Source organism: Labrus mixtus, chromosome 19, assembly GCF_963584025.1.
Source record: "Labrus mixtus chromosome 19, fLabMix1.1, whole genome shotgun sequence".
NCBI classification, from domain to species: Eukaryota; Metazoa; Chordata; class Actinopteri; order Labriformes; family Labridae; genus Labrus; species Labrus mixtus.
This window is the reverse complement of record NC_083630.1, coordinates 15,738,660-15,751,920: the sequence shown is the minus strand read 5'-3', so window position 1 is coordinate 15,751,920 and position 13,261 is coordinate 15,738,660. Positions and strand designations below refer to the sequence as shown.

The 13,261-nt window shown below is 45.9% G+C and overlaps 1 protein-coding gene across 1 annotated transcript in view; it reads left to right on the top strand.

The window, feature by feature from the left end:
• dnah5l (dynein, axonemal, heavy chain 5 like) overlaps positions 1 to 13,261 on the top strand; it is a 43,620-nt gene extending 30,359 nt beyond the window's left edge. Inside the window, exons 70-97 of the mRNA XM_061065130.1 lie at positions 149 to 305; positions 404 to 549; positions 694 to 828; positions 1,134 to 1,235; positions 1,331 to 1,444; positions 2,906 to 3,073; positions 3,195 to 3,299; positions 3,530 to 3,643; positions 3,903 to 4,079; positions 4,362 to 4,556; positions 5,222 to 5,377; positions 5,500 to 5,682; positions 6,282 to 6,452; positions 6,582 to 6,833; positions 7,033 to 7,159; positions 7,274 to 7,395; positions 7,522 to 7,671; positions 7,941 to 8,105; positions 8,222 to 8,439; positions 8,974 to 9,029; positions 9,653 to 9,774; positions 9,942 to 10,092; positions 10,405 to 10,604; positions 10,690 to 10,878; positions 11,106 to 11,238; positions 11,820 to 12,028; positions 12,124 to 12,345; positions 12,626 to 13,261. Coding sequence (XP_060921113.1) covers positions 149 to 305; positions 404 to 549; positions 694 to 828; positions 1,134 to 1,235; positions 1,331 to 1,444; positions 2,906 to 3,073; positions 3,195 to 3,299; positions 3,530 to 3,643; positions 3,903 to 4,079; positions 4,362 to 4,556; positions 5,222 to 5,377; positions 5,500 to 5,682; positions 6,282 to 6,452; positions 6,582 to 6,833; positions 7,033 to 7,159; positions 7,274 to 7,395; positions 7,522 to 7,671; positions 7,941 to 8,105; positions 8,222 to 8,439; positions 8,974 to 9,029; positions 9,653 to 9,774; positions 9,942 to 10,092; positions 10,405 to 10,604; positions 10,690 to 10,878; positions 11,106 to 11,238; positions 11,820 to 12,028; positions 12,124 to 12,345; positions 12,626 to 12,874 — 4,488 coding nt within the window. The 3' untranslated portion in view covers positions 12,875 to 13,261. The remainder of the gene's footprint in view (positions 1 to 148; positions 306 to 403; positions 550 to 693; positions 829 to 1,133; positions 1,236 to 1,330; positions 1,445 to 2,905; positions 3,074 to 3,194; positions 3,300 to 3,529; positions 3,644 to 3,902; positions 4,080 to 4,361; positions 4,557 to 5,221; positions 5,378 to 5,499; positions 5,683 to 6,281; positions 6,453 to 6,581; positions 6,834 to 7,032; positions 7,160 to 7,273; positions 7,396 to 7,521; positions 7,672 to 7,940; positions 8,106 to 8,221; positions 8,440 to 8,973; positions 9,030 to 9,652; positions 9,775 to 9,941; positions 10,093 to 10,404; positions 10,605 to 10,689; positions 10,879 to 11,105; positions 11,239 to 11,819; positions 12,029 to 12,123; positions 12,346 to 12,625) is intronic.

The following is a 13,261-nucleotide window of genomic DNA, read 5'->3' as shown; positions in this document are numbered from 1 at the left end:
GTTAGCATTAGAATCGGCATTTCCAATATGGAGACTGCCATTGTGTGGCTTCAAAACTACAAAGGTGAAGTCACTGAGACTACGTCTATGTGTTATAAAGTCTATGGTTATCAGCTGGATGATGTCATGACATTTTTCCTCCCATCAGGACCTGGTGGCGGAGAAATGTGCCGAGTATTTCGAGCGTTTCAGGCGTCAAACATTTGTGACGCCAAAATCCTACCTGTCCTTCATCGACAGCTACAAGGTCATCTACGCCGAGAAGATCGCTCACGTCGGCACGCTCGCTGAGCGCATGAAGACGGGTATGGTCAAGGCATTTTTCACTTATCTTCCCATGATGCACTTCAGATCTGTTGTCAGGAGGAGGAGCAGTCGTGAATGTGCCGATTGTTGTCTGCAGGTCTGTGTAAGCTGATGGAGGCTGAGCAGTCCGTGTCTCAGCTCTCTGAGGAGCTGGTGCTGAAGGAGCAGGAGCTCGCCGTCGCCTCTAGGAGGGCAGATGAAGTCCTGCAGGAGGTCACAGCCAAAGCTCAGGCTGCTGAAAAGGTCTGACCCAACACCTGGAGACATCACTTTTACAAGAAGGGGGGAAAAATCAGTTAAATGCTCTCTCTCTCTCTCTTTCTCTCTCTCTCTCTCTCTCTCTCTCTCTCTCTCTCTCTCTTTCTTTCTCTCTCTCTCCATGTGCAGGTTAAGCAGCAGGTGCAGAAGGTGAAGGATAAAGCTCAGCTCATCGTCGACGAGATTGAAGCTGACAAATCAGCAGCAGAGACCAAACTGGAAGCTGCAAAACCTGCGTTGGAGGCTGCTGAGGCTGCACTACAGGTCACACACACACACACACACACACACACACACACACACACACACACACACACACACACACACACACACACACACACACACACACGCACACACGCACACACACACACACACACAGGCTTCCTCTGTGTTTTTGACAGAAACACACATAGGGAGTTTCAGTGATATGTGCCTGCTGAGCTTCTCTTCTGCCAGCAGAGGGCGTTGAACACAGTGAAATCAAATCTTATCGACTCTGAACCACTGCTGATGACAAACTGACACTAAGTATTTACTGAATGATTGATTTATTTTCTGTTTCTCTTTAGACGATTAAACCAGCGGACATCGCCACCGTGAGGAAGCTGCAGAAGCCCCCTCACCTCATCATGAGGATCATGGACGCTGTGCTGCTGCTGTTCCAGAGGAAGGTCTCGACATCGTGTTTGGTTTGAAACGTTCTCCAAAGTAAGATGTTGTGGGGATGCTTTCCTGATGTTTTTGTTGTTGTTGTGGTTTTTCTCAGATCGACGTGACGACTCCTGACCCTGAGAGAGCTTGTCCCAAACCTTCATGGGCCGAGGCCATGAAGCTGATGCAGAACTCGGCCTTCCTCAGCATGCTGCTCAACTTCAGCAAGGTCTCATACATACAACTTTTCAAATGGATCTTAATTATTCAGACTGTTTCTATAGCTGCTGCAATGGTCCAAAAGATATCTGTAGGGGAAAGAAAGACTACACATCCACAAATAAAACCGACATGAACTGATATACGCCCTACATAAGCTGAAAGTACACGGATGATACAATGTCAGAAAAACTCAACAAGCCCAGAAAATTGAGAGGAACTCTGTCCACTCAGACATCAGATAAAAAATAGTTGAAGCAGTTTCAAGGCAGCAGTTGATCAACTACACCTGAGTCCTGTGAGATGAAATCTTTTTATAAATGTGTGTAGCCTGGTGTGCTAATAGAGAGTGATGAAACAGCTGTTTGTGGTTAAATCGAAATCTTACTCTGTTAAATTGTCAGACACTTAGAATAACAGTCTGAAGTCTGATATACTGTAATAACCCTTTAATCATCAGGTGTAGTCAGAGCTGACTCTATTTGAAGAAGAAATCACGGTGTAAGATTTGTGTGAGGGTAAAACTCCCTTCTCTTCTTTTCACTCTACAATCATCACTCGCTTTTATTATACCTTAGTGTGTGTGTGTGTGTGTGTGTGTGTGTGTGTGTGTCTCTGTGTCTGTGTGCATGTGTGTGCATGTGTGTGCGTGTTGCATGCCTGTTAAGCTGTGGATTAGTAAAGCTGGCATTAGTCATCAGTATCTTTAGAGCTGGAAAAACCCTGAGCTATTATTAATATCATGTATGTGTGTGTGTGTATGTGTGTGTGTGTGTGTGTGTGTGTGTGTGTGTATTGATAGGACTGGCAGAAAAGTACAATAAAAAAATACAGTGCATAAACAAAGCATTGAAAGCATAGATGTGTTTGTAAGTTAAAACAACATCCCTTTCACTGGCAAAGCAGAAGGAAACTCTTGCCTTTCAGCCTCTCCACAAATAGAGGACAGTGCTCTTAGAGAAGGACTAAAGACGTACAGAACATAGAGTTCAGTGGGTATGTTCTTTTAGACAGAAGGAAAGAAAGTACTGGAGTTCATGAATCACTTATTGCCAATTTAATAAAGATGAAGAAACCTTTGCACCTTTATTAAATTTGCCCAAAGTGATTTGTGTGTTCCAGTAAGTGCGGTGCATCTGTGACTTCTACATTACTGTATGTCAAATAATCAAATAAATACAATAAAAATACATATGTTGTCAGGCACTTAGAATAACAATCTGAGGGAAAAAAAACTTTTAGTGGACACACTTTGATCCATCAAGGATGATGTTGTGGACATTAAAGCCTGATTCACTGCTGCAGGATGAAGAAAACTACTGGAGACATTCCACGAGTATTTAGGCATTATCATATAATTTGGTTTATAAATGCCAAATAATAATGAGAAAAGTCGACCAGAAGTTATTGTAGCTCTTCTTCTGACGTAATATCTTCTCTCCTGGATTCTTGTGTCCTGTTTGTGCTGCAGGACTCCATCACAGAGGAGGTGGTGGAGCTGATCGCTCCGTACCTGGACATGGACGACTACAACCTAGAGTCAGCCAAGAGGACCTGCGGCAACGTGGCGGGACTCTGCTCCTGGACTCAGGCCATGGCTGACTTCTTCTCCATCAACAAGGAGGTGCTGCCGCTGAAGGTGGGAGCACGGAGGAGTCCGGGCAACAGCACGATGTTGTAGTTTGTAACAATGAATTCAATCTACCGCGCAGAGATTGTTACATGTGTGTTTGTGTGTGTGTGTGTGTGTGTGTGTGCAGGCTAACCTGGCCCTGCAGGAGGCTCGCCTGGTGGTCGCTCAGACTGAACTGGCTCAAGCTCAGGAGCAGCTGGACGCTAAGCAGCAGGAGCTGGACGCCGTGCAGGTGACACACACACACATATAGTCTGGAAGACGGTTCATTTTATTAATACAGTACTGTTTAAAAACACAGATAACGTGCTGTACATCACATACAAGTACACAAATACTACCAAGAGGAAAATATGTTCAGCAGCCAATTACACAAGACATTAAAAATGATAAGCTAGTGACGACAGCTCGATGGAGAATTGAATAAATGATCATTCTGAATTATTTTGTGCTGAACTTCAGGCGCTCTACGACGCCGCCATGAAGGAGAAGCAGGACCTGGAGGATGACGCCCAGGCCTGCCGCCGCAAGATGGGCAACGCTACGGCTCTGATCGACGGGCTGGGAGGCGAGAAGGTCGGCCTGGTGCCTCATAATTAAATATTCATTTCATGGTCGTCACCATTTCGTCACAAGGTCCAGCTGTCCTGCACAGGGTGTACACAAGCTTCAGAGTACAAACACAGGGCTGCTCTTTATTCATCTGAATTGAATAGTTAGTGTGTGTGATGCTTAAACACATTTCCAAAGCTGATCACAAACAGTTTTTCTTTGATGAAGTAATCCCCCCCCCCTCTCTCTCTCTCTCTGTGTCTGTTGGGTTTCATGTTTTCAGGTGCGTTGGACTGACAGCAGCGCCGGCTTTCAGACCCAGATCTCACACCTGGTGGGGGACGTCCTCCTGTCTGCAGGCTTCCTGTCCTATGCCGGGCCTTTTAACCAGGAGTACCGCAGCCTGCTGCTGGAGCAGTGGAAGAGAGAGATGGAGGAGCAGCTGATCCCCTTCAGTCCTGTGAGACTCCTCATCGTGTTTTTATTGTTCCAGCATGCAGCTCTTTCTTATAACTAAACGAGACGTGAAGTTAAGAAGTACAAACAAACTTCTGTTACTGTACTGTCAGGCCTAAATGATCAGATCCTATGAAACTAGAGTCTTTATAGAACCTTCTGAAAAATAATTAAATAACACTTTTTATTTGTTCATTTAATACATCTGTGCTTTACTTTAACTCAACATAAAGACAAACATTGGAAAACTTTACAAGGTCAAATTAAACTTCCTGCTCTGCTGCAGGACCTGAACGTGATTGGCCTGCTGGTGGACAACGCCACAGTGAGCGAGTGGAACCTGCAGGGTTTGCCCAGTGACGACCTGTCCATCCAGAACGGCATCGTGGTGACGAAGGCGTCCCGCTACCCGCTGCTGATAGACCCCCAGGGCCAGGGCAAGACCTGGATCCAGAACAAAGAGAGAGACCAGCAGCTGCAGGTGAGGAACACCAGGAACATTAAAAAAAAAAACCTTAGCATAGACTGATGAGGATTTAGTCACCATGACATCACACTGGCTAATTCAGCCTATTAGTTTTGCATATAGGAGTCTTATATGACCAATTGTTGGACAAAAGCAAGTAAATCTAAAGAAACTCATGGTGGCTCGCTTGCACACCTCTCGGGTAACAGAGCGACCAGCAGGTAAAAATCACAAAATCAGATGATATTTTTATCACTGAGTGATAAAAAAAAAATGAATTAACATTTGACAAACAGTGAACAAGCTAAAGAACCAGGTGTGGTGAGAACTGACACAGATAGCTGCTAATTGTTGCTAACATACAAATAAACAAATTTTCTAATGTGACTGGTTGTAAAAAGGGGAGCTGAGACTTGTTGGACTGCTTTAAAGATCAGCATTTTAACATGGGGCTCTATGGGGACTGACTCGCTGCAAGAGACCACCTCTAGTGGACAGTGGAGGAACTGCAGTTTTGGGCACTTTTTATGTTGGCTTCATTTTTCAGCCTGCCTCTTGACCCCGTGTATTTGATCTTCTTGCAACCCCTGCTGGTGAGATGTTTAAGTAAAGCAGAAACACATAAAGTGAATCAGTTTGAGTCTTTTCCTGACAGTTGTTTGACTTCTTCTGTGTGTCAGATGACGTCTCTGAACCATAAATATTTCCGATCACACCTGGAGGACAGTCTGTCTCTGGGGCGCCCCCTGCTGTTAGAGGACGTAGGAGAGGAACTGGACCCCGTCCTGGACAACATACTGGACAAAAACTACATCAAGTCTGGATCGACGTATAAAGTAGGACAGCAGTGACTTGAATATCACAGCAACTCGTACATATACACATGACACACAACATGAACCAATCCAAAATCTTACAAAAGCAAACCAATCAGGGATTTCTTCCTCGCCTCCTGCAGGTAAAGGTGGGAGATAAGGAGGTGGATGTGATGAAGGGTTTCACTCTCTACATCACTACCAAGCTGGCCAACCCGGCGTACAGCCCCGAGGTCAGCGCCAGGACGGCCGTGGTCGACTTCACCGTCACTCAGCGCGGCCTGGAGGACCAGCTGCTGGGCCGAGTCATACTGCTGGAGAAACAGGTCAGCTCTCCCACACAGCAGTAAGCTAGTCTCCTTCCCTCTTTCTGGTCTCTTTGACACTTAAATGGGACCATTATTCACCAAAAGAACACCGTGCTGTATTAAAGAAGACTGGACACCAGAGATTGAGACCATAAACCTAAATGAGCCAATGAGTGCCTGAGTGGAAAGGAGGGGCCTCCTCCTGTTCTGATGGCTAACTGCACACAACTGTGAAAATGATAGACATTTCTTGTAGCCAATGACATTTTTAAAACATGGATATGCTGCTTCTATCAATACTTTGGGGTGATTTCTTCATGCACAGGAGATTGATTTAAAGTACAACTGGTTTTCAGAAGTGCATAAACAGTATTAATAAGGTGATATTGATACCAAGATAGGTTATAAGTCATGTAAAAGTAGACATTTAGCACCCCCATAGAGCTGGAATGGACTGCGTTCAACTGTGAGACTTGATACGATTTAGGGTCACCCCTATGGTGGACATTATAGCTTTTCTCCATTGTCTTCAATATATGAAGAGTCAGTGCCAGTCTAATGGAAACATAATCTTCTGCAATCTTTGAATCTGACCTCCACCCCGCTGGTCCCACCAGGAGCTGGAGGCAGAGCGAGTGCAGCTCCTAGAGGAGGTGACGTCCAACAAGAGGAAGATGCAGGAGCTGGAGGACAGTCTGCTGTTCAGGCTGACCAGCACACAGGGCTCTCTGGTGGAGGACGAGTCTCTGATCGAGGTTCTGAGGGTCACAAAGAGAACGGCCCAGGAGGTACCTGCTCTCTGTCTGAGTCTGCTCTTTTGTTTTATGATAAGCTTATATCTCTGTGTCCACAGTGATAAACATCATGTGGCTGAAGTTTCCCTGACAAAGATGAAAGTAACGATCTTGTTTTACCAGGTGAGTGAGAAGCTGTCTGTTGCCGCCGAGACAGAGGTGAAGATCAACCAAGCCAGGGAGGAGTACCGGCCGGTGGCCACAAGGGGGAGCATCCTCTACTTCCTGATCGTGGAGATGTCACTGGTTAACGTCATGTACCAGACGTCTCTGCGGCAGTTCCTGGGGCTCTTTGACTCGTCCATGCGGCACTCGGCCAAATCACAAGTCACCTCCAAACGCATCAGCAACATCGTCAGCTTTCTCACGTACCAGGTAATGTTCATAATCCAGCATAATCAAATCATAGGTCAACAAAAACAGGAGCTGAACGACAACATTTTAGGTATTTGGATGATTTTTCTCATTAAATGTTCTTCCCTGCTCTGACTCCACCCTGACCTGAGACCGGCTGACTCGGTTGTTGATTGGCCGTACTGTTGACTGACTGAGCGCCTGTTTGTCCCTCTGTCAGGTGTTCTGTTACACAGCCAGGAGTCTGTACGAGGAACACAAACTGCTCTTCACTCTGCTGCTAGCTCTGAAGATCGACCTGCAGGCCAGAAACATCTCGCACCCTGAGGTGCTCACCTTCGTCAAAGGTAACACACCTGCACCCCTCTTCCTCCTCCTCCTCCTCCTCCTCTTTCCATGATTACGTTTTTTTTGTTTAACAAAAGCAGTTTGACACAAAAACACGGTTTTCTTTAATGTAGGCGGAGCTTCTCTGGACCTGAACTCTGTAGAAACCAAACCTCGCCGCTGGATCCTGGATCAGACTTGGCTCAATCTGGTGCAGCTGTCCAGCCGGCCCCCGTTCACACAGATCCTGACCCAGGTATAGCTTTAGAGAATACAATACAAATGAGTGCTCAAGGTTCCACCAATCAGAGCACATAAGGAAAATAAATATCAATAAATAAACATCATAAATAAATAAAGATGGGAGTTTCTTTGCGTCCAGGTGAGCCAGAACGAGCGTGCCTGGAGGACCTGGTTTGACCATCCAACGCCAGAGGATACCCCACTGCCTGATGGGTACGAGGAAAAGCTTGACACCTTCCGGAAACTTCTTCTCATCAGGAGCTGGTGTCCGGACCGAACCACTGCTCAGGTCGGATTGCTTTACGAAATATAATATACAATATAGCACGTTTTATACAAGATAAGATGTTGCAACAAAAAGTGCTTCAACCAAATAACCAAAACAAGTATCACCTTCTTGAAAAAAATCTTTGAACCAAAATATAAACAACATGTCGGGAGTAGTTTGGACTGAAATGTGAGCTCAGTTGGACCTTCGCAGATGGGCTTGAAGTCAGTGATAAGAAGAGGAGCAGGTGTTGTGTGATGATGTGGGTGTGTGTTTGTGTGTGTGTCCAGGCGCGTCACTACATCTCAGAGTCTCTGGGTCCGCGGTATGCTGAAGGTTTGGTTCTGGACCTGGACGCCATGTTAGCAGAGAGCGACAGCAGGACGCCGATGGTGTGTCTGCTGTCGATGGGCTCCGACCCGACAGAAAACATCGAGAGACTCGCCAAGAATAAGGTGGACAGATTGTGACAATGAATGCAATGAGTCATGGTTTAAAACCAACCAAAAACATATTTTTGGTTGGTACTGATCAATGCAAAGCAACACAGTCTTCTGTTCTCCGCCTGCAGGGAGCGCCATGTCGCCCCATTTCTATGGGGCAGGGTCAAGAGGTCCACGCTCGCAGGCTGTTGGCCAACAGTATGGTGGACGGCGGCTGGCTCCTCCTCCAGAACTGCCACCTGGGACTGGACTTCCTGGACGAGTTATTGGAGACGGTCACCGCGGCAACGGCAGAAAGCGTGCACAAAGGTTTCAGGGTGTGGCTGACGACTGACGTTCACCCAAGGTAACCGAACACACAGAGGGGGCTTTGAAACCAAAATAAAACATTTACTCATGATTTATTTTCACCCAAGAGTGATCTCTAATGCAGAAGTTGTCCTCAGGGTGGCGCTGTAGGAAGGGTCAATCAATGCTCAAAGTCAGACCTGCTAAGATTTCTAGTTAATAAAAAGCCTGATAAGCAAGTGACAACCGCTGAGGTACTAAAAACTGCAGTTCACTTAGTGTCCACTCGAGGCTGTCTGGAGTCCCAAATGAGCCAAAATACAAAATGTCCAAATTAACATCAGAAATAAATAGCAGAATGTAACTGGTCTCTTTTCACTTAACCGCAACAAGCAAGCCTTGGCGACATAATGACCTTGATTCCACTGTTTACTTTTCGATTGTCCTAACAGCCACAAGAGATGCAATGCCAAACAACGTGACATGGCGTGCCGTTTTCACCCTCACGCCCTATTTCTGTTTTTCTTTCTGTCACTCACTCGGACATGGATTTCTGTGGATTCAAATCAATACATTCACTTTTTGGTTACAGATTCCCCATCACCTTCCTCCAGTCCTCCATCAAGTTCACCAATGAACCTCCTCTGGGTAAGGAACTCCTCTCTAATGTCTGGTATAAACTGGTTCTGCGTACCGTACTGCTCAGCTTCTTGAACTTTCCTCCTCCTACTGACTGGATTCTTGTTTGACGTGTTGGGGTCTATGTCCACAGACTTCTGCTTCCCTTGATAATGTCCTTTATGTGTGTTTTAGATATCCCTGTGTGCTTAATATTTGCTTTAATTTAAGGAAATATCCCTAAGGAAGCATGCAAACAATGTAAAAGAGTCATGCTCTGGCTTTAGCAGCAGCTCTGGATCAGAAAATGATATCCTCGAAAAGACAAGTCAGACTGGCATCTCCTCGGCCATTGTTGTTGACAAAGCTGATATCAGAAATCACGCCCCTCCTTGATTTTGATTGGTCGGTGAGGGAGTACTGACATTTACACTGTTCCAAAAGTTGAACGATAAGAAACACCTGCTGCCGAGGGTGTTTTAACGCTGTGTGTGGACACATGCCCTTATACCTTTAGCCTCCTTTACAGCAGGTGTTATCGTAGCTTTTTGTTTTTTTTACATTAGTTTTCTTCCTCTCTTTGCGTCCTCTCTTTCATCAACTATTCATGTTACGCTTTTTATCATTTTCTTCACCTGCCTGTTTTTGGTCAGGGATGAAGGCTGGTCTGAAGAGGACGTTTAACGGCGTCACTCAGGATCAGTTAGACATCAGCAACCTGCCTCAGTGGAAGCCTCTGCTGTTCGCTCTGGCCTTCTTACACACCACTGTGCAGGTCTGTGGACACAAATGAAAACATATTCAATCCAATGCATCACTGTAAACCGATAATGTGTTTTTAAAAAACACAAAAACATGCTTCATGTCTTTTCTTTAGAGTGTTCTGCATGATGATCCTCCTATCAAATGATGCTTTTTTTCTCCATCTTTCCTCACCATCAGGAGCGACGAAAGTTCGGTCCTCTCGGCTGGAACATCCCCTACGAGTTCAACCAGGCCGATTTCACCTCCAGCATGCAGTTTGTGCAGAACCACCTGGACGAGCTGGACTCAAAGAGAGGCGTGAACTGGAGCTGCCTGCGCTACATGCTGGGTCGGTCTTTGAATGGACGCCATTCTGAATTCTACCCAAAAAACAAGTTTTATGGTCTTAATGAGTCACAAAAGGTTTTTGAATTACTCCAGAGGGTTGCTTCTGTCAGCAGCTGCTATACAGGAGTAATCCTCTGTGGCAAAGGCCAGACATTAAAGTTAGCACGCTAAATCTGCTGACAGACACTGAGGCTCTGGGGCCTTTTAGAGTCTGTGTAGTTTACTGTACATGTTGACCTCGACCTGCATCTTGTGTGACTGTTAAAGACTAACTAAGCCTCTTCCTGACTCTGTCTCTCCATGTCACACTCAGGCGAGGTCCAGTATGGCGGCCGGGTGACAGACGACTTGGACAAACATCTCCTCAACACTTTCACCAGTGTGTGGTTCAGCGAGAACACCTTCAGCGACAAGTTCTGCTTCTATAAAGGCTACACCATCCCGAGCATGTCCAAATCAGTCCAGGACGTCCTGCAGCACATCGAGGCCCTGCCCCTGGTCGACTCCCCTGAGGTCTGAGAAACACAGCAGGAGGCTCATGCTGAAACCCAGACAGTTCAGCGGCTTTATCATTAAACCTGTGACTTTTTATTTGTAGGTTTTTGGGCTCCACCCCAATGCTGACATCACCTACCAGACCAACCTGGCCAATGAGACGCTCAGCACCATCATCAGCATACAACCCAAAGACAGCGGGGGCGGGCCCGGTGAGACGAGGGAGGCGAGCGTGCAGAGATTAGCTAATGAGATGTTGGAGAAGCTACCACCTGACTACGTACCGCATGAGGTGATCAACAAATGTGATCCAACCCTGTGAACCATCAAAGACACAAAATGATAAAAACAAACTAACTAACTAGAGCCTGGCCCAGACTACTAAAATAATCTGGCTGATTTGAGGTCCGATTCCTTCTGCCCTACAATTACTGGGTTGTTCTAGTTTTAAGCACACTTGAACCCCACACTGGAGTGTGTCATTGGAATGAATAACTGTGCTTGTTTGTTTTTTTTAAGGTGAAAGCTCAACTACAGAAGATGGGTCCCCTTCAGCCAATGAACATCTTCCTGCGACAGGAAGTGGACCGCATGCAGCGTGTCATCAGCAGTGTACGGAGCACGCTCACTGACCTCAGACTGGCCATCGACGGTGAGTCACAGCACACACACACACACAAACACACACACTAATTATCTCCGCTCTTGCCTCAAATGTTCTGTATAACATTGGGCGGCAGTAGATCAGTCTGTAGGGATTTGGGCTGTCCCGGTGCGGACCAAAATCTGGAAGCTGGTCTGGTAGCTGGAGAGGTGCCAGATCACATCCTGAGCACTGCCGAGGTGCCCTTGAGCAAGGCACTGATCCCCTCCCCACCCCACCATCAGCTCAGGAGCGCCTGCTGTGGGCAGCTCCGTCACTCTGGCATCTCTCCATTAGTGCATGTCCATAGGATCCTGTTTGTGCATGTGTGTGTATTTCAGCCTATGTGTGTGTTGCATGACTTACAGAGTGCAGCAACAGAAATTTCTAAAAAATTTTATGTTTCAGGAATTTTTCCATTATTATACTTTTTTTCTTTTCATGATGTTCTCTCACCAAATGAAATGAAATAAATAATTACAAATAAAAATCTGCTGACTCAATGATCGAAAGAGAAGATTCCTGTTCTTACGAGGGAAATAAAACCGTCGACTGCTTCTTAAGTATTTATTGGACCTCTGTGTCTGCAGGTACCATCATCATGTCAGAGGACCTGCGCGATGCCCTCGACTGCATGTTCGACGCTCGGATCCCTCGCCTGTGGCTGCGGCTCAGCTGGCCGTCAGCCACGTTAGGATTCTGGTTCAGCGAGCTGCTGGAGAGGAACCAGCAGCTTAGCGGCTGGATCAGCGCTGGCCGGCCAAACCAGTTCTGGCTCACCGGATTTTTTAACCCCCAGGTCTGATTAGATATAGAACGTAACAAAGGTGGAAACATTCTGCCTCAGTCTCGTCCAATCGTATTCACAGATTCATGTTGTTTTTTTTCTCTCAGGGTTTTCTGACCGCCATGCGCCAGGAGACCACACGCTCCAACTTGTCCAGGGGCTGGGCCTTGGATACTGTCACCCTTAGCAACGATGTCACCAAGATGATGAGAGAGGATGTGTCTGCTCCGCCCCCAGAGGACGTGGGCGGAGTCTACATCTACGGCCTCTTTCTGGACGGGGCGGGATGGGACCGACGCAGTGCCAAACTCACTGAGGCCCCGCCCAAAGTAAGTGTGGCATTACTTCTTTAAACATCTTTGATACATATTTAACAATAATAAATAAAAAAAATCTAATATTTGAAATAAGGAAACAAAACAAAGTGATTTCAATATATGAAAAAATATATAACATAAATAAATCAAATTCACCTTCTTAGAGGCTATTTAGAATAAGATTAACTTAATAATTAAACAGGGAAAAGGAAATAAAAAGAAAACACAAATAAATAAATAAAACAAAATTGTTATCACAAAACTCATGAGCCTCTCTGCTGTCTCCTCTCAGGTCCTCTTCACTCCCCTCCCCGTCGTCCACGTCTACGCCGTCAGTTCAGCCAACATGGCCGACAGTAAGCCTCAGCCTGGAGGTGGCGGTGTTGGAGGTGGGGGGGCGATCAGCCTGTACTTGTGTCCGGTCTATAAGAAGCCGCGTCGCACCGACCTGAACTTCATCTTCTCCCTGCAGCTGAGGAGCGTGCAGCCAGTCGAGCACTGGACGCTGCGAGGAGCCGCTCTGCTCTGCGACTGCAAGTGACCATGTGACCACTTTTAATGTTATTGTTACAGCCCAGGGACAATCATGCTGTCGAAAAGTAGAATCTAAAGGACCAATGAGGTTCAATTTACTTCCACATTGAACTATTTATGAGCAAAGCACATATTTTATACGTTCCCAGTGAAAATTCAACAAATTTCAATTAATTTATATAAAATAAAAGGAAACATTAATGTAGCGGATAAATTGTTTTTACATATTTAAACATTTTTCTTTACTTTCTAAATGATTTGTAGAGTCCTAAACAGTCTTAAACAGTCGTCCTGTGATTTTTGTTCTTTAATTGTGTAATGATTTCTCTGTCACAATCAGCTCAAACCTACAATGTAGTATTTGGGCCGCATTAAAGGAACCAAATATAGAGGA